This window comes from Anoplophora glabripennis, unplaced genomic scaffold (assembly GCF_000390285.2).
Source record: "Anoplophora glabripennis isolate ALB-LARVAE unplaced genomic scaffold, Agla_2.0 scaffold405, whole genome shotgun sequence".
In the NCBI taxonomy this organism is placed as follows: Eukaryota; Metazoa; Arthropoda; class Insecta; order Coleoptera; family Cerambycidae; genus Anoplophora; species Anoplophora glabripennis.
In genome coordinates this window covers 204,453-229,695 of record NW_019416491.1, presented here as the reverse complement: position 1 = coordinate 229,695, position 25,243 = coordinate 204,453, and the positions used below count along the sequence as shown (strand labels likewise).

The 25,243-nt window shown below is 36.4% G+C and overlaps 1 protein-coding gene across 5 annotated transcripts in view; it reads right to left on the bottom strand.

Moving 5' to 3' along the window:
- Positions 1-25,243, bottom strand: part of LOC108911937 (homeobox protein homothorax) — a 420,456-nt gene that overhangs the window by 264,580 nt on the left and 130,633 nt on the right. For all 5 annotated transcript variants that reach the window (XM_018717012.2, XM_018717015.2, XM_018717016.2 and 2 more), the window contains 2 exons: positions 13,822-13,872; positions 7,911-8,105 (listed from right to left, as the gene is read on the bottom strand). In XM_018717012.2, the coding sequence (XP_018572528.1) occupies positions 7,911-8,105; positions 13,822-13,872 (246 nt within the window). The remainder of the gene's footprint in view (positions 1-7,910; positions 8,106-13,821; positions 13,873-25,243) is intronic.

The window sequence follows — 25,243 nt, the reverse complement described above, 5'->3', positions numbered from 1 at the left end:
ACATTGATACTTTTAAGGATGGATGAAATTTAATACTTCAGTAAATTCTATGCTCTAAGAGGAACTGTTGTCAATGTCTGATACATTGCAAATTTAATTAACTGTTGATTCAAGTATTATGATTCAAGATTATGGAGTATCAAAGTGATATTGTTTGGTGGAAAATGTAGTACCTAACTAAAATTTCGAGTGATCCCTGGGACATAAGAGGTCCGAAAGATCACACTAACCGATAACTTTCTGAGACCTCGAGTGCGTCTCATTGAACACCAGCACCGCAGAATCGCACCCGGGAGCGGGCAGCAGCTGTTTCGCATGTCGGTCTCGTAATAAATTGAACAAATCCACCTGTTTGCGAGAGGGAAGCTCCGACGGCGATTACAAGCCATCACTGTCTCCTGAATTAGGCCGTTTCGAGGGAATAGCTTCCCGCGCTCGGTCTCGACTCTCGGAGCTCTGCGTTTTACAAGCTATTTGAAGTCAATAAAATGATAATGCTCCAATAAAAGCAGCGTGGAGGAGCTCCAGCGCGGGGATGCCTAAGTGATTCCGAGACGATGCAAATTGTATCAGAAAGAAAATAGAAGGCGACACCGCCGCGTCGTGGATTATTCAAATATTCCGAGAGTTTGGCCGGCCCAGGAAAGTAATTGCGACATACTTTTTACGAAAAACTTAATGTTTCCGACATGCCACAAATAGCTTCGATGTTTTTATTTCTGTCGTAAAGAACTGACAGTCAGACATAAAAATGAATTCCGGACAAAAAACCCCATTAAGATTAATGAAGAAGGCATCAAAAACAAAAAGAATAATGAAGAGATCAAACTTATGAAAATTTTTCTTTGATGTGATATATTGCTGCTTCCTTGAAGCTGTTCATTTCTATTTCTTCTATTAGACAAGTTAATTTCAGAGGAAAAGAAACTAAATATATTGCCATTACAGTTCAGTTAACTCAAGGTAATCTAAATTGAAAGAAAACGAAGGGGTATGTGGTTTTAGGACAACTTTGAGAACCAGGCGTAAAATATCTTAATTAATTTTGTACTGTTAAGAACCTTCATAGAAAATTGTACTTTTCTAATTCTGGCCCCACGATTTCGTAGATCATTAGTTGCCAAAATGAAGATTGCGATCCCTGGGGGTCGCGGAAGAGATTGCAGGGAGTCGCCAAACAAAACATATCATAAATTTATTTTAAAATAACAGAAGAATTAAATATGCTTGTTTTTCGGAAACTAATTTCTTAAATCTACGGGTTCTGTATTCGAAATACACCATTCCATCATTTTCCAAATTCAGGTTACTTCTTTCATTTTGATAACAGTCATTAGTGACAAAATAATTTCGCACAAATATGAAGTTCTAAATAGTGTCAAAAGCTCAGGACATCCTTTCCTTCAGTTTAAAAGTGATATGTACTTGTCGGACAATTGTCACAATGTAATTGGTACAGTTCTATTTACCCAAAATTTGTACTCTTTCATTTAAACATCCTCGAAATGATAAGTGTAGATAAAGAGGTCATAATCACACATCTGATCTAGAGGGACGTCCCAAGAACTCGCGAGCTATGCGAGCAATGTCCCGTCCAGCATTGAATTACTCCCACAATATCTAGTAAGCAGCTAAGATCATTTACCACCAGAATCACCAGACATAAACCGATATTAGTTCTCATATGTCTTATGTGAAACCACTGACGAACGATTTAGTTACTTGGATGTCTATTAATCGATCCATCTATGGGTGAGACATAACCTACAAAGTGCCCATATCATATCATAAATGTCATTGCTACTTATGCTTTCATAGATTAGTAGGTTGCTCTTTGCCATCAAAGGTGCATAGAAATGCTTTGTGCCAGTAGGCATTCAGTGGCAATGGCATTTAAGATATGATGATTCCTTAATTTCCTCACCACACTTGTGTTGACAAATTTTCTTGAATATTTATTGGCCAGTTCGTATTTGCTTAAAATCGAATATCTGCGGAAAAAGGTAGAACAATTATTTGGATTTTTTATGAGTCTATTTAATCACTAAGACAGAAAATATTTACTAAGGAATACGAACTTTTAATATGGAATATGTATACACAAAAAAAACGCTAGTGAGGAACCTATTAAAGAGGGCCAAATATTCATAAAATATTGGATAAACACGCAACCACGACAAAAGTATTTAGCTCCTCATTTCTATGATCAAAATCTCGAACTGATTCATCTAATCTGAACCATCTTGACCCCTAGAGAAGACAGCGCCTCTAACTGATTGTTCCTAATTGACAACTGACAGTTTACTGTCGATACATTCCCGACCGAGGATGCGCCAAATTAATCACCCATTGACAAAAAAAATAACGCAGCGTGTACATATCACTCTTATCTTTTCATCGCGTCGATTCAGACATAGCATGCGTGAGAAACAAATGCGGTCCGTTTAATAATGACAAAACAACGAAATCCCCGTACGAGAAAAACGACGGAAGAGCGTAAATCTCTCCGTGCAAGACCGACGGATGATCGTTGCCCTTGCACTATAAATACCGCGTTAATTATACCACTCAGACGACAAATGCCTGTGCGAGCTGCTATTGGCAGCGTGGTGCCATCCGCGCTATGAAGCACTCTCATTTTGAGCGCCTTCCAAAGCTCAACCTGGCTTTCACTCACTCACCGCATACCGTACGTCTGTTATTTTTACGCGGACATGACCGTACTCCTCCCCGTACCTGTTGGTATAAATTATTTTCGCCGGAATATAGTTCAAGGAGGAGGCATTACTTACGTCTAATGAGGGAGTGCTGTTCGGATGGTTAGGTGCATTAATTAATAGAGGTAGAGGAAGCATTCCGCGAATTTGTAGCTTATAAATCGCCGTTTAACGCGAACGCCACTGGATCCCGATCAGTGCCGGACCAGAAAGGTTTTGCAACAGTAAATAAGGACTGTAAACAGAAGACGTGCATTATTTCTTGTTTAATTGATGTTAGTTTGGTACGAATGCCTTTTACATTTGAATTTGACTGTGCTGATAATCAGATAAATAAATAATTCAAAGTTTAATTTTGTTTTGAGTCTACGAAAATGAAAGAGAATGAATGATTTTCATACACGACCAAAATAAATATAATATCGGTCAAATTTAGATTGTTTGTTTAGATTTGTGAGATTTAGAGAATTTTCGTTACCGGTACCAACCAGGCAATGCTGGTTGCCTAAGCTCGGTGGTCATGTGGCTTGTAAACATTTGTGAAGGCTCTGTTTTATTCTAATATATAAATATTGAATATATCTAACGGCGAACGGTAAGAAAACTATTACAAAACTTATTGACGAAAAATGTTCCAAAATTTTATTACAATGAAAATATGCCATTAATTGTTATATTCTCGGTTATATTTGTGAAAAGTGAACAATGTGTTTTCGTTATTTTCAAAATATTTGTTTCCCAGAATAAAATATTTTTTGGAGAATATTATATTAGAGCCTAACCATGACTTGTACAAAAATATTTATTGGAAGAAACCAAATACTTAATCATAATTAATGACTAAATTAATAGTGTAATTCCCAAACAGAAAACTTCTTCTGGGAAATAAATTTATAGTGACTACGAACAGTCAAAGGTGTATCTAGGGAAGAACAGCATCAGCCATTGTTGTGCATGCATGCGCATTATTATGGATAAAACGAAGCATTAGTTTATTGTTCAAGTGAAAAATTGTTTTCTCAAAATGTGGAAATCTCCCAGCTTAACTAGTAATAATTGCATATGATATGCCTGTTTATGTGTTCATTAATTTGCTTTTAGACGAATTGAGTAGGAAAAAATGTTTAAGAAAGCTTAATTGATTGCCACCTAATCATCATTTAAAAAAATATAACAAAAACGGGACAATGTTTAAATTTATTAATAACAAGTCATATGTAGTTATCGCTAATGGATTTAAGAGTACATAAAAAAGAAATAATGCATTTCCGTGAAAGCTACAAATATTCTACAAATTGAATATCATTTTCAAGAAAAATGTGTTTAGTTGTGCACAGAAAACATTTAATCTATTTTGTCTTTAAATTTCCACAGTATATATTTTCATTCAAATTAATGCTTTTTTAACTCCAAATTCATCTTTAATACGCCAAATACAAATAAATGATAAATCTTATCTATCCCAATTAATTACGTTCTTCAGTACATTTATTAGCAAATTCTCTATCACATTATCTGAAAACATTTCGCTTCTCTATAGCATCCCATAACATAAATCAAATCACCAGTTTCGGAACATAAAATACAAAGGGCCAAACCGCTCACTCCAACCCTGGCCTCCACCGAGACGAGCCTCCTCCGATGGGGAAGTGTCACTATTTTCGACGGACGATCCTAAAAACATGCCCAGAATAGCCGGGCTGGCTGGAAGCAAGCGACGGCAACACAGGAGCCTCCGCCGCAAAGGTCCCACCACCAGCACCCATCTCCGACATTTCGGGTATTACGGAGCCCGATACCCATCTGGTAAATATATCTTCAGCGATGCGGCGCGACACGGAGACGCCACATTTTTCATCCATCTAGAGAGCTCGGAGTGATTTTATTTCGGCACTGCCCGACGTCCCGCGGTGTACCGGGACCCGACACGAAACCACGAGAGCGAAATGATCGGCAGGTAGGCGATTGTCGTATTTCAATTCCCGAGTGTATTTCGGATTTCACTCAACCTTTCCAACAGCAGAAACTGTCCAATCCGCAGCAGACGACATCAGGGAAGCTCTATGCACTTGGCAGAGCGACCACCGATGATCATCGCAGAACACTCAAAATTTCATCCGCTTCGAATTTTTTTGCCAAAGAGGCCAGGAACTTAACAAAATTCGATATAGGATGCAAGACCGAGATTCTTTACACAAATCTAAAATAACAGCCAGATTGCACGATGGGAGAAGTTCGCATCCATGAATTGTTCAAATTGCGACAGGCACGTGTGAGAAATCATCGAAAAGCAGTCCCCGAGACATAGCGGAGCCACCATGACGCGTGATCGAACGTCGATGGTATGGTATGGTATCTTGCATTTTCGAGGGTACCACACTACAAATCCAAAAAAAAACCTGAAAAGCCAAATACAGTTTTTTGTACATTCGCTGAACGAATTTCAACTATTATATCTCCTGTTATACATATATTAGCAATATTTTGTAAAAATTAACAGTATTTTTTAAATATTTTGTTGCGAGCGTATTTCCCGAAACATAAAACACCAATCTAGACCGAGACTTTGGCTGTGACGAAGATCTTAAGGGATAAAATAGTGCAAAAAGACTGTGACAGGTACAGAAATGGTGAAAAAATAGCCAAAGTCTAAAAAGCGCCCACAATTCCTAAGAATTAAAACATTTGAGCAGAAAACGGCAAAGTTGAAAGCCTTTCTACCAAACTAGAGCTATTACGAGAGTGTATCCAGTGTGGACAGCGTGGATCAAACCGCTAATCAGAATAATGGTCCAAGAATTGGCGGAACTACCATGACGCGTGATCGAACGTCGACTCTGATATCTTGCATTCCCCAAGTGTCCATGCTATGGTGCTATGAGAGAGGTGACCGAAAACCTTGACTACCTCTTTGCATTTTGGTGTAGTAGACGGTTTTACCCACAAAAAAAGGTACGGAAAAAATAAATGCAAGACGCCGTGCCATCAGTGGATGCATTCTGCAGCTCGCGCATCCATCCGTCATCTCAAAGAAAGCCGAGCGGAGGGGGTGACCGCACAATACTGAGGGGTGTAACTCAATCCCTCGTCCGCAATGCCGATGCGTCAGTCTAAATTGACACCAATTACCAGTAAAACTCCCTGCTTTGGCTCCCCCTGCTTTTTGCAAACAGCATCACGAAAATGAGCTAATACACTCAGCGTTCGGCGCCCCCACGCCGCACCCTTCCGCGCGGACCATCTTCGATTTCCAGTGGGACTTGGACGCCACCTCCGGCCGACTTGTATACTACAATTTTGCCCGTAAGCGGTCCGCTTTTGAACGATTTCTGGCCACCTGCACTAATTATGCCCATTATACCATTATACAGGGTGAACCTTAAGCGTGCACTTATATTTTAAGAAACAGTACAATTTACTGTGTGGAATTAAGAGCATTTTGGGAAAACATTATGGATAAGAAAGTCAAATTCAAAGTAAATTTTTTAGAACAAAACCTGTTGAGAAGCGCTGACTTCTCCGTAACAGAACACATAGATATGCAGTGTTGTCGGTGTTACACATAACTCTTAGACTAACTTTTTAAATAAAGTGGGAAGATAATCATGAGACGAAAAAATTAAATAAATGAGCATATTTTTAAACGATGGGCAAAAAACTTGGAAATAAATATCTTCATAAAAATATTTACAGACTCCTTGCCATTTCTATTTTCACTAAGCTATTTTTATGTACCTACAGTTATATTGAGCTTCTACTACACCTTACATATTTTTTTTAATCAAAACCAATTCCTCTCCCGAGTACGCACTCTTTTTACGCATCTCAGTGGCCAGATAAAATTGCTTGAATTGTAAATTACGTTTCGATAGATATTTTAAATTTTCTATTATTAGTACACAGGGGTTATGTCTTTATCAGGAGCGTGACGTTATTTGGTACCTAAAAATGAATAGTAATTTAATTCCATGACTCTTTGGAAACAACAATTTTTGCTGTGAACATTCGAATCAGTATACAAATCAAGTAAATCCAGATGAGCTATGTAGGTATTATTTCAAAACATGTTCAGCATTAAAAATCATAATTTATTGATTCAGCACAATAAGAATAATTTTTCAGACAAAAATTTGTCATAGGATGTGCATTAATATTTTTTACTTGGGCACTTAGTTTATATGAAAAAATTTGAAGAGACTATTTTCAGTGAAAAAAGAAGTCATTCTCCTTTCGATCAGGTCCTAAACTAATGTGCAATGCGTATAATTGTAATTTACTATGAACATGGCAATTCGATATTAATATATAATTAACTTTCGTTTTTAAAAATATGTCAATGTTGAAAATATGTTCTTATTATCAGAAGTCGGTTATAATTATTATACACACACTAGTAAATAAGTAAATAAAAGAGTAAATAATTTAATAAAAGAAAGAGTCTAAATTCATTACCATAAGATTTTTTTTTCTCAATGAACAAGGGGTACTGAGCTGTAAAATTCATTAAACTTTTACACCTATTAAGGTGTCACCTTTCGTTTGATTAAAATATCAAAATTAACGCTATTATAGATGCTTTATTTAATTCCCGGAAGAACATATTTCCCCATATTTATTCGTAATGTAAATACCGATTCCTGAATATAAAATCAAGCTCATTAAAAATCATTTGAATATATTTAATGTATTATAGTATAGACAAGAATGTGTCTCTGGAGTTTGTTTACTTTGATTTATATCTCGGCGAATGACAATAAATCACCCAACCATATAGCAATAATAATAATGTGGGTGACAATAAAAGAGTTCTTGTGGGAAACGACAATTGCATACAATGGTCTATGGGTATTAGTATTACCAAATGAGTCTCGGTGATGTATAAAAAAATTGTAACCGCGTTTGACAGTAACGATCTTAGTTCCTGGGGTAATTTGTGTTAGGTAAGTAGTTGCGCCTATTTTCTGAACTTTATGATTCTAATTACAGACAGTGATCTTTTTAAAAATCATAAAATCTAACAAAAGGAGTATTCAATCTTTGATCTTTGGATTATTTCTTCAATCAACATCAGTTATCTGCGTAAATGTGAACTGAACTCGCAGTTAAACGAGTTTTAGAAATTCACGTTCGATAATATGGCACATAAGAGGAGGGTGAGAGAAAGGTCGGGTCATATAAAAAAAATGTACTTACGACATCCGGCGTGCTGGCTCCATCTGTGTGCGATGTTGAGTCCGCATTACTCCTGGTACCACCGTCACCATTTGTGGAACCGGCCAGTTCGGGCGGTTTTCCGCTGTCCCTCTCGTCTATCACTAAGTCTATTGGCATTTTACCTTTCAAACAACTGATATATCGATGACAGAAATTGTCACAGAGTTCGTGCACCTGCAAATAAAACAAGCATTATACGTTATTTTATAAACACTACACAATAATATAGTTCTAAATTAGTTCTCACTAATACATAGTCACATAGATAGAAATAGTGACAACCACGTTATGTTAAATTGTTATAGAACAGTTTTAACTTACTGAATTGGCATAAAATTTATCTTTTCCCACGTAACAGTATTCAGAAAGTATTTTAAATTAAATCAAGAGTTTCTTGAAAGATATTCAATTCTTGCTCAACTCAGGGAATCAGCGTGGGTTCAGTTATTCTTAAATTTCAACGCTAACCTAATAAACGACACCGGACATGGGCAGACGGATGGAAAACACGCTAGTTTTTACGTTTTTAATATATCCGTAGGACTGCTTTAATGGCTATTGAAAAACAAATCTCCTACTAAGTTTATTACGAGTTTTTGTTAAACTGGATTTTATGGTACCTATGGATTGCCAATGGACAAAAATGTTAGTTCGGGCCGCCCACAGGCCTGTCTATTAAATGCCAGGTTGAAAAGTTCTTTATACTTTTACGAGCTGCACGTGACGCGCAGTCAGCCACCCTAACACTTTTAATACACTGGCCGATACAATTTAGAAACCTTATCAAATGGAAATAAAATGTATTTCATACGTTCATAGCGCTTTCTGTTTCCATTGCAATGGACCCAGACAATTACTGCGAGTACTGAAATCCGATAATAGTATTTACGTTTATGCGATAGTGTTTACATTAGTTTTTCAAGTGTCAAAAATGGTTTACGTGTATAATAACTCGGGAGTTGATGGATATCGTTTTAATTTATGGTGAAGCAAGACAACATATGTGTTATGGTGAAGCATTTGTGTTATGGTGAAGTAAGACAACATTTGCGTTCGTAGAAACTGGGTAAGACGGGTTCAAATGTGTTTACATGGCGGGGGACAAATGTTTGAAATTATTTTAATAATTAAAACCATCAATTAATTTTATTAATTAATAACAAAAATAGCGGCAGAAGTAGTTGAATTTGCTGATATAAAATATATGTTATAAAATTTTATTTATTTCTTTCCTTGGGAAATAGCAATTCAATTATTTATCCACTTATTTTTTATTACACTTTGCCGCCGTGCCGGTCGCCGACTGCATGCTTTGTCTTGTGTAAAGTGAGGTTTTACAGTGGACCGTTTCCAGTGCCGTGCAGAAGTGTACTTTCAAATAATTTTCGAACTGCGCTTTTTAATTTTCTTTTACAAAACTGTATTTGTAAGAGTCTCCTGTGCACTCAAAATTTTTAGTTTGGAATTTATTTAAAAATACTCCAATTCAAAAAAACGATGTTTAACTAAAACTTGCTTTTTTTTAATAAGGACAACAGACCCTTGTCCCTATCTTGTGTCGTCCAGTGTAGAAACAACATCCTCCGCTCTTGGTAGACGTGAAAGAAGTTTAGGTGTTCAGCGGCACATTCTATTATCGGTCGGCGGTTCGAGGCCCAAGATAAACCCGGACAGCATTTCTAAAAACATATTAGGCCCGCACAGTCTTAATGACCCTAAATTAGAATTCTCTGTTTGGTGATTAGATAGAAGAAGCTAAGCTGGGAAACATCTCCGAAATGTAATAAATGTAATTTGTGTATCTGTTTCGGAAAAACTTCTATTGATTGTTAATCAGAAGGCCCATTTTGAAATGAAGTCAGACAGGAATCATTCCATCAGCTCATTCGAAGTACGTTTGGTGGCCGCGACAGCCGAATATATACAGGGTGACCCTCAACTGATGGTTGGTCGCCATTACACAAACACCGAAAGAGCAATAAACGGGGATCACTATCGCAGGATGATATAAGTATTTGGCATAAAATTCCATTTTGGCAAGTTTATCACCTTGTCTTCTCAATTTCTTAATTAATTTTTTAGATGTTGTGAAACTGCTCTTTTCTAAGCTACTTTTATTTAGAGTGTTTCCATATCGCTTCCCTTCTCGATAAAATTAGTAACAGACTTTATCGAATCAGTGCTTTTCTCTATACCTTCTATACATATCATTTTATATCTTCTGAACAAAAAGAGATGTCGAAAACTTTTTACTAAAAGTTATTGAGAAAAATGAGAACTTTTGTATGACTTAAAAATAATTCCGATGACATCACAACCTTTAGAATGGCAAGCTTAACAAGAGTCAAGTCGCATATTATATCATCATACCATTATGCTTGCAGTTTTCTATTTTCTCTTGCTTTTTCCTATTATAGCGGTTAAGCAATAATTCTGGGTCACCCTGTACATACGTAGGTACGTAAAAAAGGAACTTGCTCTGCCATCTTAACTGTTTATCTCCAATTTTATAAACAGAACATTTGGAGAATAATAACATTGAAGAGTAACAGGTGCTATTTGTTTCACTCAATGAATAACTAAATCAGAAACAATTAAAAATTGACACGTTATTTAGTTACATTTTTTTTAAATTGGGATATAGTGCATCATCTTCAGGAAGTTTTAAAGACAACATATAATGCTGGCAAATAGTACAATATTAGTCACTTGAAGTCTATTGCTAGTGGATAGTCCAGCAATGGCAACCGATCCAAATCACCCACTTGGGTAGAGAATTAAAGATTTTTAGAAATGTATAAAATAGTCATCTTAATGAAGTATCTGTTTTCAACCTTGTAGAAATTACTTAAATTTCTTGGTCTAAATCTAATTAAACCATGGTGTTTCTCTATCACCTGCATTATCTACACTTTCCACACCAACTATGCAATCTCTTTCGAAAGAAGTGTTTCTAAATTACTCCCGCACTTTACTTTCTTTGAACGGTTTCAACTGGCTATCAGAAATTATATCGATTTATACACCAACTGTAGTTACTGGTGTATTTTGCACTGAAGCAAATGGTACAAGTCTCCTGACCACACTTTTCTCCACGGGGCGCAGCTTAGTGTAGGTGAAATATCCCATGCGAGTTTCTATCTTCGGGTATTGCCACTTCCCTTGAACCCTGAAGACAATTTTTACTAGAAATTAGACAACGTCTAATTAAGATCAAGGCCGATAGCACCTCCGAAAGACCCGTTTTTCGTCCGAGGCGCGCAACGAAACGATGATTCGTGATTCGTGATCGATCCTCTCATCCACCGCGAGCTATATCGTCTCGTTTGCATGTGCAAGGAAGGATGATCGGCGGCCGGCCTCTCAGGCCTGACCGGCCAGGCCGTTGCTCAAGATGGCCGGCCAAAAGACGTCTGCGGTAACCGGTTATGTGCATTTGCCTTGCAACAAGATTATAATATCGCAACGGAGAGAGAGATGAGCCGCTCGATAGTGTCCCCTTTTAGCAATTTAAATGTGGCTTCGAATGCAAAGCGATGCGATGGCCATCCGGCGATCGGACTGCATTCTGCCGCGCAATTTCCATATTTTTACATGTCGGCATTTAATACGGGGAATCTGAGACGACGACGATGATGGGCCCGACGGATCCATCGTGTGTAACCCGAGCAGTGCATTGTGCCGATGTCGCTGGCTGTGTTATTGATCTCGCATTTTCCTACTTTCCGCCTAATTAGCTAGCAGCGGGCGGATTTCACTCCAAGCCAGCCAAAAATCCGTTCCGAACCGAAACGGGCCAGTGGCGTCCTGCCTCCACAGACATTTCTGCCAAAACAGTGCCTCTAAAGAGCAAAATAGTTGCTTCTCACAGTTGCAGCTTTCAGAAATATACTTCAACTTCTTTCATTCCTTGAAAGTAAGAAGGGTGACCCAGAACTTATGGTTAGTCGCCATTGCAGGAAAACGGAGAGAAAAGAGGAAACCGCAAGCGGAGATTTTTACACCTTGGTGATATATGTATTTGAAAATTCCGTCTTGGTAAACTTACTACCGTGTGAAATCACTAAATCAAGCCTACACTGATTCTGTCATTGATGTGGAAAGAAAGATATGTTCAATGTTTATATGCATTATTGACATTATTGACAAATTTACAGTATTTATTTTGAAATTAAAACTCAATGCAAAAGCAAATATAGTTCCGATTTTTGGGAGGCTCGGAAAGATTCGAAATAAGCAATACGGCAAATGATTTAGTGAATAATGAATACAAATATGGAATACATCTTGTTTTCCGGCAATGCCAATAAAATAAGGAAAGGAATCAGTGTTTTTCATACACATACAATCATATCTTTTGAACAGGAAGAGGTATCAAAAACCTTTTTTTATTGAGAAAAATTAGTCAACAGTCAAATGTTGGCTTAGTGGTTTTAGGGCTTTGGGCGTTTGCTAATAATAAAAGTAGGACTATTTCCCGGGTTGTTATGCCTTGGTCTGTGTGCTTCATAGCGAAGAATTTGCAGAGTTACACTGAAGATGCTGACACTAAAGAACAGCCGAAACGTTTGGAATCATTGGAACGACCAGTTGCATAGGCCACTGGGGAATGTCTAAGAGGATAACCATTTCCCGGTGGAAGGAGCGGCTTTTATATTCTATTAAACGTTTCGCTTGCGGATTCCTATCATTGTTTTTTTATTTGTAATGGCTACCAACTACCAATTCTGGGCCATCTTGTCATTAACTAGTCATAGACTATGCCACAATCATACTAAGACTTGATGATACAAAAGATAATTCTTCATACTTCTCAGAGGTTCGCTAATTATATTTGACGGGTTAACAGCTGTGGTGCTTCTTATACCCATATATAGTGACGAGTATGTCGCACTTACATGTTTTTATCGTTTGGTCAATTAAATAATATGTATCTTGTAATTATTAATAAAGTGAAAACAAAAAGGTGTCAGAGTTCTGATTATAAAGACAACCGAGGAATAAGATTTTCACCTGTCAATAAAACTGATTCGACGTAATAAATTATACTTTTCCACTACAATCTTCTTGACTTCCAGTTCTTTTGCTGTAAATTTTTGCATTTTTAAGCAGATGCCTATGAAACTATGATAATGCTAATGATGATGATTGATTATAACGATGATTATAGCGAAGATGATGGCAATGATGAGGGTTTGATTGTATGTTTATATATCAATATCAAACCACAAATACAATCTTCTATCCATTTAGTATCCTTAGTTGTCGTCGTAAGTATCTAGAGCAAGTTTTAAACCAAGACAGTTAATGTATAACTCGCTTCCTTGTTTGTTTGTTGCTTTTGATTCCTTGATGTTGCAAAACTTATCACAAAGTTACCTTTTTATGATCTAGCAAGGCCTTAAGTGTTTCGTAGCCTTTCTCAAAATTCGTTTAGACTTTAGCACAAGATTTACCAACAACTTTGCATGATGCTTGTCTATCTGTGTGTCAACACATTGACCACAGTGTAAGTTAAGTGAAAAAAAGGCTAAACATTAACTTTCTTATTTCAAGGGGTTCTAGTGACAAAGTATTCATACACTAGTTGGTACGTGAACGGTTGCAAAATCGAACGTTTTATATTTTCTGATGATTGTTCTCTATAAAATTAGGAGAAACTGCCCAGGTTATTGGGGTATACCCTGGCACGTTAGCAACCCCGAAGCAATTTTAATAGCCGGGATGGGGCAAACTTTCACACGGATCGTAATTACTCGAGGAGCCTGCCCTCTACCCTAACACCGGTGTATCTATAACGCGGGGTTAACAAAGAATTATCGCCGACCCCGGTTAGTTTTCGTCGGAGTTATGGAAAATTGGAGTGTTATGAGGGGCGAAAAATGCTTACCTTTTCTAACTCGAGGAGATGAAACCGAAGTACTTGTATTGCCTGCACCATCTGCAAAGAAAAATAAATCAATTAGAGCATGCCGTGGAATATAAAAATATGGGTTAATCCCTTACAAATTTATGTAAAATGTGGGGGAGGTGAAATTCGTTTGGCTCTAGTTGGTATCTTGAAGGCCGAAAGAGGAAAATTTCTGTTAATGCCACTGAATTTGCAGTGGTCAGAATCAAGTATTTCATATCAAGTAAGGAATACTATTTTCTCTATTCGCATCCATATAATCTTGTCAATTTAATTGAAAATGAAGTGTCACACTGCAAATTATTAATTATTTTTTAGTTGCTTTAATAGGAAGTATCACACGCATTTTCTTTCAAAAAGAACTTTATTTCATAGGTAGAAAATTGCTATTGGCAACTGAAATATTATTTCTTTTTTTGTTTATAGCATTGACAAAATTGTTCCAATGGAATTACACTGAAAGAAATGCGCTTTATTCTTTATTAGAATTCTATATGCCATTATAAGACCATAGTATTGTATACTATATGTGACAGTTAAACGGGTGAATATTGGATATAAAACGCGTACTGCTAGCACAGTTGTATAGTGACTATGAACCTTATTCTTTATTAAATTATCGTATAACTAGTATACAACGTTTTTATACCCTTTACGAAATAATAGCAATAACTGTTATTAAAGTGTTCCATATCGTTATTAGAACATCTAGTACTTGTTATAAGTTTTTTAATAATAAATGTATTAAAATGTTGTATACTCTGTATGAGTTAAAAACAAATGATATTAAGTTTTCAGAAATTTTACTGGATAACTGTTATTACAAGTTAAGGTTGAAATGATGACAAATCGCTCCCAAAACTGTCCAGATTATTTTCTTAGCAACGATACACTCGTATTTTCTTATTACATGAGAATTTGCACTATAACTCTTCCACCTTAAGAATGAAGCATCCCCTGAAAGGTTGAGTTTCTTTCCATGTAATTCTATTTTCTCTGGTTGATTGACTTTATACCCATGCTCTTCTTTGTCACCGTTAACCTTCTGTTCCTCCATCTTATGTAAAACTTAACATCAGCGGTTTCTAATAGGGCATACAAAATAATAATTTTTAAGATGTAGACAAGATTTACATTTGAAAGAACAAAACAATTACAAGCCATAAAATAGTTAGATACTTACATAATTTTCCATCGCAACGCGATGTGATAATGTGTCCCACGAAACATGTGCCTATACTGTCTACTTTCATCAAACTAGACGTATAATAGTCGTAAGTCGATGCACAGCGGACTGTCGGAAATTTTACGATCATAACCGATTATGCACCGACAGGTGACGATCACTTAACCATTATAAGACGCGTTTTACACGTTAAAAACGGAAACATATTCAGTATAAGAACGAATAATTCTGTTAATACAATTGTTATATACAAATTCGGATACTGGTCTTTATACAACAAATCTTTCCTACTATACAATTGGAATATAAAGTCTATAACACATAATAATGTATAAGTAATTCATTATAACCTTTATTTCATAGATGCATAGGGTGTATTAAGCACCTTCCAGTTAAACTCATTGAATAATGAGTATGGAGATGATTGCTTTTTTTTTAATAAAAGTTGTATATTTGTTATAAAAGTTTTAATATGCGCAATACACATTATTCTAGATAAACAGTTTAATAAGATCATTTCTTTCAGTGTATAATAGTTCATAAAAAAAGGTTCAAGCCAAAATTATTTTTGTAGTTTTAATTAAGAAAATCATACATTTCATATTTTCATATTCATCTCTAAAGAATAGTTTTAAATAGAGTATTTCGTTAATGTACATCGTACACATAATAAAAATCTTCGGGATATCAAATTCAAGAACAAGTAACAGTGGTCATTAATACTTTTTATATAATTTACAATAATTGCCATAATACCCAACTGCGCCCAGTTTTTCATTATCGTAGTGTAGTTATAGGTTATTACAATAAATTTAAAGCATTTATTGGGAATTTATTGGCAAGTTGCTAAATCTTGTGTGCTTAATTTTTCGAACATTCTCAGTACTGAAACTTTTGTATAAATAAAAAGGATAAAATGCATAAAAGTAAACAGTATACAAAATAAAATAAAAAACATAGGTTAATGAACTCCACACCTTACACATTTTATTTGTGCGGTACAACCTCTGCGGGTCAAAACTGTGCAATGTATTGGGATCATTTCGTATGATGTCCATAGAAATTTATCAGCACACTCAATTATACGACAAAAAAGTACATAAGTATTAAATAAATTTTTCAGCGTCTATTTTATAATTTTTTTCTTTGCCTTATAGCGCAGTTATTCTCATATATCTATATAGTTTTTTGTCATTCAAATCCGAATATTACTGACAATATAATCGACGGCTTCGAATCACTTACGACATATACGAAACTTTATGTCATATAATAAAACTACCCAGTAGGGCAGCAGTTAGGGACTGTTCCATCACAGTGTAAATGAAGCAAACGTTTAATAATTTTATTAATCTGATAACACATTCTTAAATCTCTTTATGCCGGCTTCACAGTCTCGCTAAGCTAAGCCTACACAAAGCTACAGAGAGAGCGCTTGACTCACCTCGACTAGTTTCGCTTGGTCTTGTTAGCTCTCGACATCGCGTACATCCAATTCCGAGAAATCGAGGCACATTAACACTATCGTATAGATTAGTTAGTTTAACTGTCATCATACCCTTGGATTTCACAACTTAGTTTATGTAGAGTAGACCAGCGCATTGGATTTTAGTTTTTTCGAATTTTATCACGGAGATGCTATTTTGTGGAGTCCCTTCGTCTTTTTCACAGTAGTAAACACGAAGGAACATGTAGTCGATTATCTATTACTAGAGAGCTACAGTGGTACCATTTTCAACGAGATGTGCCTCATTTTGATGTTACAAAATTGAAGAAATTGATATCGGGCCGTTTCTCGACGAAAATATGGAGCTGGTATTAGACATAACATATTAATGTGTAATGCCGAACTCGGGTGACAGGAAAACTCGTGCTGGTTGCCCTCGCTTTATGGTAACTTAGATGTACAACTGGACTGGTAGAAGAGTTAGGTACTCACTTTTTTGCTACACTTGACACTTGTCTGCACTTTTCTATTTTTTTTTAATCACAGTTAGAGGCTGTAGCTTTAGCACAGGTCTTGCATCCTTTTCCTGCTTTTTTTTTATTCGCAGAATATACATATACATACGCTCGGTTAAAAATAGTAAGTATATCTAAACAGTGCTATGGAAGTCTGAAGATGATTTCGCGGTCTCACCAAGAAATTACTTCTAGATAATTAACGACACATCCCCTGGGTCGACGTTCGAACGTCATCCTCGTAGACTCCGTGAGATTGTCTCTTTAGCGTCTTGCTTGGTGGGTTTCGTTAATAGCGAGAATTTTTTTCTCCTTACGGTGGCGTTCACACTTCGTTCTTTAGGCGGTGTGAAGCGGCTACAGAGTATTTAGGTTGGAAGATTGGAAACTATAGCGAAAATTTATCTTCTCCAATACCATAGGTGGGCTTTAGTTTCTTGCGTCAGGTCTCTGTGACCGTAAAGAGGCGGTTTTTTGCAGTTATTGCGATTTTTTTTGAGGAATCGAAATTATTGTAGAAACTAACTAATGGGAAGGTAGGAGATTCTCTAGCTTGGCTGCGACAAAAAAAATTAAATCAAGTTGAGAAATCTTATAAAATTTCGCAAGGGTTGAAGAGGCAACGGTCCGAGACCATCTGCAAGAAAGGGAAAGCATCAGTCGCGATTACGGCTACTTGTAACAATGAGCCCGGCGTTATTAGATAAATCACTGCTTTCCGGAGCGAATTAATGTCTGGGTTGGAGTTTATAGGAGAGGCGTAGGTGTGCAGTCACAATGGTCGGCGGGCCGACGGGCTCACGGAACAGAAAATTACACGTGATGGCCGGATCCGGAGAGCCGAGGCGGCAAACGACCGCCGCCGCCGCCGGACCCCCGGCCCATGTTATCTCCCGTCCGCACGCCGGAGAGTGCAAACAATCGGAGTGTGCAGCGGAATCATTACACACATCGGGGGCGAAGGAACAGGGCCTCGCAGGAGGCCTTTCTATGGGAGTCGTGTTACCCATTGTGCTCTAATCCCCGTTACACTAACATTAGCGTACCTCCCCCGGCAGGCACGAGATCTGCTGCGAAAATATAATAATTGTTGCTTGCGTTAATGCAACTGTGAACGCATGCTGCACCCGGTATGCAATTTAAGACGCCCTCTCTCTGAAAGCAGTGTTTCTATAATTTGTACATTTTTAGGTATGTACTCGTATCTTCAGATAGAGTTGTAAAGGGTGTTTTTTTAGAGGTTTGATTTTTAAGTTAGCAACACTGTTTCTAGTGAGACATCGTGGTTCAGTTCGCCAAACTTATCGTGCGCTACGTCTGTTTTATGGTCGACATAATCGTCCATCGGAGCAAGTTATTCGAGCAACCATTAAACGTTTTCGCACCTCGCATACCTTAATTGATAACAAGCATCTGCGGAGACATCAAACAGTGAGCACCGAAGAAGTTGCTGCTGCTGTAGAGCGCAGTGTTGAGGAAGACCCAAATGTGTCCATCCACTTTATGGAAGATTTTAAGGAAAGATCTTGGTTTACGAGCTTACAAGATCCAGCTCGTACAAGAGTTACAGCTGCATGATCGTCGTACGTTCGGCATATGGGCCGAAGAAAGGTTTGCTCTTGACCATCATTTTTACAGCAAAATCTTATTCAGCGATGAGGCTCATTTTTGGTTGAACGAATACATCTAAACAGAATTGCCGGATTTGGAGCGCAGAACAACCAGAAGTCATTACTGAGACGCCGTTACATCCACAAAAAGCCATGGAATCATTGGCCCATATTTTTTCAAAGATGATGCCGGTCATAAGATTACAGTTAATGGAGAACGCTGTAGGTCCATGATTACTAACTTTTTTGTTCCTCAATTAAATGGCATGGGACAGCTTTGGTTTCAATAATAATATTGCAGGAAACATTCGATGAACCTGTGAATTGGCCTCCACGATCGTGTGATTTCACCCCTATGGATTATTTTTTATGGGGATATGTGAAGTCGCTAGTCTACGCCAATAAACCAGAGACATTAGACCACTTGGAAGCGAACATTCGCAGAGTTATTGCTGATATACGGCCTCAGCTGCTCGAAAAAGTAGTCCAAAACTGAACTTCCAAATTGTGTGTCATTCGAGCCTGTCGCGGCACACATATGCTTGAAATCCTATTCAAATAATAATGACATACAATTATCATCACAATAAAGCCAATTTTATGGCCATTACCATGATTTTAATATATTTTATTTCATTTTAAAAGTCTTAGCCCTTTACACCATGAGCATCAAGAGAGGGGGCCCTGTCAACAACTATTTTGTATGTTTTACGAGAAGCAAAAAATTTTACAGATTAAAATCATTTAAACTGATTATGCTCAAACTTAGCACTGTTGGAATGAGAAGATATGTGCAAAAAAAGTTTTTTTGTCACTTCTGAAAAATTTCCGTAAATACTTACTTATGCTTTTGGATAAACATTGTCTTCAGCTTCGAAAGATACATACATACATACTAATTAAAATATTAAATCCCTTTATCTAAACAGATTACATCTTCTTGATTTTCGCCTTGTTCTTTTAAAAAGCTCCAAAAAAGTAGTCCATCAGATTACCATATAAATGGTATGAATCCACTTCTCTACATCCAGGAAATTTTTCATCCTGCAATTTCTCCGCAATATTCCGTAGTAGATCAATGCACCGAGTTGGAACCATCAATTAACTCCCGTTATTAATGAATTTCATTGAACAATGACAGTGGTAAATATAAAATTATTCAGCAATTTTTTTGTAGATAATGGTTGCATTACGTAAACAATTATTCACACTTCATTGAAAAGACTCTGTGGAGTAATGATTCATAAATACAAACAACCTACTGAATGAAGGGATGAAAACCCATACTCGGTAAAAAATTCAACTAAAGGCGATGGCCAATAAACATTAGGGATAGATTATTAAATAATAATATAAATGGTCCACACATTCTACCTGACTTAATTCAGTCTTGTATCTCTAATTTTTAAATTTAAATGTACCATTGATTGATGAACCACCATTAGCAATAAGATTAAGCTTATAGATCCAACATGAACCATCATGCACCTGCACTGGCATGGTATGGAATGCAAGTAGGAAATTTTTTTAATGAAAAATTCTTTTAGAGATAGATTGGAAGAGGCGGACCTATACCAGAGCCTTTGGATCATCAGATCTGAATCTGATTTTTTGTCAGACTATTTGAAAGAATAAGTTTATCTGTTGTTAGTCAAGAAGTTGTCATACTTCATGTGCATGCTGATGTAGTTACAGAGGGATCGTATTTTCATGATACATTGTTCAAATATTTACCCTGTTCGAGCACACACCTCCTTTCATGGAAATAATATTTTCAAAAATAAGAATTTAAAGGGTGATACTTTCTAATGTAACTAAGAACCCTTTAGCTCCTCCGAATTTTTTGTTGCAATTCTGATTCTACTTCGAAAAAAGTTTTTATCTTTTTTATCTTTAAGTAAAACTAAAATATGATTTAAATTTGATGACAGAATTACGTCACTGTTGGAATAATCCACCTCTGTATCATCTGTACAATTTTGTAGGAGAATATTGCAGTACTCTATATACCGGATATCATGATGAGGACTAACTTATTTAGGATCTATTGGATTAGAAATTTGAAATGTGCGGAACATAGGTTAAAGTTCAGTAGGCTTACTTTGACGTGAATATATTTTTATTATCATTTTAAGTTTCACCAGAAGTGCCATCAAATTTGAAAGTTTGAATCAAATGTATATATTTTTAATCATTAGGATAAAACTATTTCTTATATTAATTACAGCGATATGCAAATTGGCAGACCTGTTTCCATTATTTAATCGGCAATCAAGTCAAGAAAAATATTTTGTTGGTTTTTTACTCTGATTAGTTTATTGTTCCATCAAAGATTCTAAAACAACCGGCGCTTTTATTTCAATTTATTTTGTATACTGTTTTCTTTTTATCTTTGTGGCATTTTATTATATTACGTTGTCTTCTCATGGTAACTGGCCTTTGGCTGTTGGTTGATGTATTCAATAAGTAATAAATAAATAAATAAACAAATAAATAAATACAGTCTTTGTTTACCAAATTCTTGCAATGTCATTTGGTCGTTTCTCTCTATTGGAGGTGGACCCATTGACCTTATATCATCGTAATCTAAACATATACAGAATGTTCCTTTTAAATTTCCAAAGTTATTTTGTCAATATTTTTTTGTTGTTTTCTTGTTCCAGGAAGAAGATATCTTCTTCAACAGCATGAACAGGAAAAAATTATACACATTTGGGCGCCAATATCTTTCCCGGGAATCCAAAAAAACCACTCGCATCGACCGGCGTCGCATTAAAATTTATTACCGTCCCTCGGTAATAATTTAATTTCGTAATTTGTCGCTATACGGCGAAGCCAATAAATTTAATGGTAAAATTTTCATGGTCGCCTTCGAATTTGTACCTCGCCTACAATGTATGCTAATAACAGCGCCGGCTCGCAACTTAAGAAGGCTTTAAAATTTAATTGCACATTAGAGATTATCTCGCAAGTGTCCGAAACCGCTTACATCGGCCATTACCTAATTAATATCGCCAGGTCGGTGCGGTGAAAGAAGACCGGCTACCGAACGGAGTGCTCTTGATTTATTAAAGCTGGGCCCCTTCCGAGGCACTCCCGCAACACCCGCGGTTCGAAATTATTTTTAATGCCGTCCAGAAAGGGTTGCGTCGGTGCGCTATTGAATTTGGCCGGTAACGATATTAGTGGATGCAAATCGGGGGTTGAGTTACGTAAAATAGCTCCCTTGGTTCCGCTCCGGTTGCTCCGACGTAATGAAAACTTCATTACGCTGGATGATCATCGGGAAGACAAGGTCTCCGTGCTGTTTTGGTGACGTCAACGGTTATATGAATAGAGTAAAAACGTCTGTTAGGCGGATCAATTGCGTCCGTATCAGACAGAAACGTGGTTTTAAATAACCCTAAGGGAAATAAAGCCGGACGTCTAGCAAATTCCATATTTTGAAATAATTGTTTTGTTTAATTTACACACAATATGTTTTTATTGTAATGACAGGATGTTATGGTGGTGGTTTAGTCTGTGCAAAGTTTTTATTGAACGATTTCAGTTAAAAAGTCTATTGGTAAGAACATCAGTGTTTTAATTTCAATAATAATTCTAGGTACTCTGGTACTAGGTACTTTGACCCCCAGATGTAGTATTGTAGTATAACAACCCCAGGTTCGATAAAAAAATAAACGAATATAAACGTAGTTGTGGCCAAAAATATGTGATCGTCATAAAGAATACCTACGTTGTATGTATCTATTTTTAATTGACCGGATGGCAGCTGGCTACTAACTTTTTTAGAGGGGATGTATGGTTTAATTTTATAAAACAAAGACAGAGTAAATACACCCAACTTTATTATTTATGTACAACAATCTTCAAATTAAACAAGTGACAATAGAAAGAACAACAGAAACATTAACAACCATTTAACATAAAATGAGAGTGCCAGGCTCACCTAAAGCTCCTGTGGGGAAAGAGCATGGCAGAGGAACCCACGATCGTTGCTCTTACCATCCAAATATAAATACAAACAACCACTAACCAAAGGTATAAATTAAGATCCTTTGCTAATGATAAATAAGAGCTGTCTCATTTAATGTGTCACTAAATGTCATCTGTTAACCCATATTAGTCATACACACTTCCAAGTAAAACTGAAGAGGTTTGGTGTTAGTTAGCCGGCAGGGTCGGAAGGTACTGGAGTCCCATACGGGAGGCAATCGAGCTTAATCCAGATTCGTTCCGCACGGGCGAAAATGTTAGTAACTTCAACAAGGCTCGTATAGACGTATGACATAAAGTGAGCACAAGAAATCAAAGAACAACATAATCGTGATAAAACAAGTCAAATGTGAAACAAAGGGGTTGCTATTGTAATATCTGGGCAGTCACGACAATATATACATATTTTAACATGTAATAAATAATGAGCAATCTTTAATCATAATTGTAACAATTTTATATTAGAAAAATATACGCCACTGAGCATAAAACAATGAAAGCTAAACATACAAAGAATTATTATCATGAAACATCTATAATCATCACAATTATAAGGTTACATAGAACAATTAACAACAAAGTACTTAAAGAATATTACCTGCTAACTAATACCGGTTAAACACTTATATTTTTCACTACTTTGACACACTGCCCGCCGATCGTCTTGCTACCTATCTGCACACTGTTTTCACTTCAACTGCCTATATTCGACTCTTTAGGCTTCCTTCCAGAATTCCCTACTTAACCGCTTGTTTTTTGTGCTTCCGTCTACCGACCGTTAATATTACTTTTTCATTATTGTGCAACACTCATGTAACAGGTGACGTCGAATTTGATAAGATAAGTACGGTTTTGCACAGTATTATATTGCTTGCTTAACAATTTTCTTTCGAACTAATTCTTCAACGTAAGATTATAACACCGTCGGTGATTTCCAGCCACTATACATACCTCTTCAACTTTTGAACATCTCCTGCATTTGCGAGATGACCGTCAAAAATTATGACCAGCATACTGCTGCGGATTGGGTAACGCAAGACATCTACCACTTGGTATGTTTCTAAAGATATTAATACCTACTGGAGGGAAAGAATATTTCCATTGCGGTAATTGACAAACAGTCAACAGTCGATCATGTGGTGTTGCTGGTGACCTGTCAATAATAAAAACTCGAGGTTTATTGGTTTTTGACATTCGAATTTGCAGTATCAATGTATTGCCAATATCTTTCATATCACCATTGTGCATTTTAAGAAACATGTCCTTTCTGAATGCATTGGCAGTGGCAGAAATTGCTACAACCTATTCTACTTAACGGAATTATTGCATTAAATTATTTAATAGATATTATTAGGTGCTTCGTCTACAAATTTATTAGAGGATTCAATACAGATTGTCTTTTCAGCTACCAGTAAAGTTTTACCAAAAAATATTGCGACGAAAGACTCGACTGTTTGATATTCTTTGCTCTTTCTGAAAAATAATCAAAAAACATATTTCCCGTCCTTCGTTTTTTTCGCCAATCGGCGAATTGTTTGTATAGCAATTCATATTGTCCTGAACTGCTGGGAGTATACCTTAAAATCCATGTGATACTTTAGTTGCAACTTTTAAGGACAACAATGGTGCCTTCAACAGCAACAAAATGTCGTTTCCTTAGTACCATCCAATAAGAAGCCCACTCTCACAGCTATAGTTACGCTTCAAGGAGCCTACTAATTATTTCTAACAATTTTTAATATGTATACCACTTTTTTAAACAATTACTTCGTGAAATAAAAAGTGAGTTTTCACACTTATATCTTATATATTTTTGTATTCTAGTGTTATTATAAATACTTTCTGCTTCTCCAGAGGATTAATGTGGTGTTAGGACTTGCAAAAACAAATGATAATCTTTGAATTGTGAGGACATTTGGCTATTGTCACAGAATACTTTATCTGACCTTTTTGCATCAAATTTGATTGATGAATATCCTTTAGTTACCGAACAATTCTCATGGACAAATTTAAGGGTCTGTAAAGTGATCTACTTACAAAGCAGCATGAGAAAGAAATGTAGTATTAGCTGCATTAGGGTCGTTTATTAATGTAGGTACGTACTGATTCAAGAACATAGGTCTGAGAAACTGTTCTGTTTATGTTTAATGTATAGGGCGGAAGCGTTAATGGTTATATAGGATTTGTAAATAGACCCAAAATCAATCCTTCATTTGGTTTCATACTATTGTAGCTATATCATTTTGGACTGAAACTAACATGAAAATCAGCCGAGACAGATTTCTATGATTTTTAGACATCGTTACTACTACTATCGACATAGATTACTTTACATACATATTAATAGATAACTATGGAGTCATTTTCTTAGCATAACTAGACGTTTGGTACTATTAACTTCAGTTTATGACAATTTATGAGAGTTTAGAATTAAAATATATGATATAACGAGCGTTCAAATAAAAACGTGGTCGAAGTTGGCTCTGACACATTTGACGTAGGGAGTAGCTTATAGCGACCAACTTAACCTCATTTCTCAACGAGCTGTATAGCAGCTGTCAGTTTCAATAACGTTAATGACTATATAACTTTATTTTAAAGAATAATCGTGATAACAATAACAAACAATTAAAGGAGCTGCGGAAAG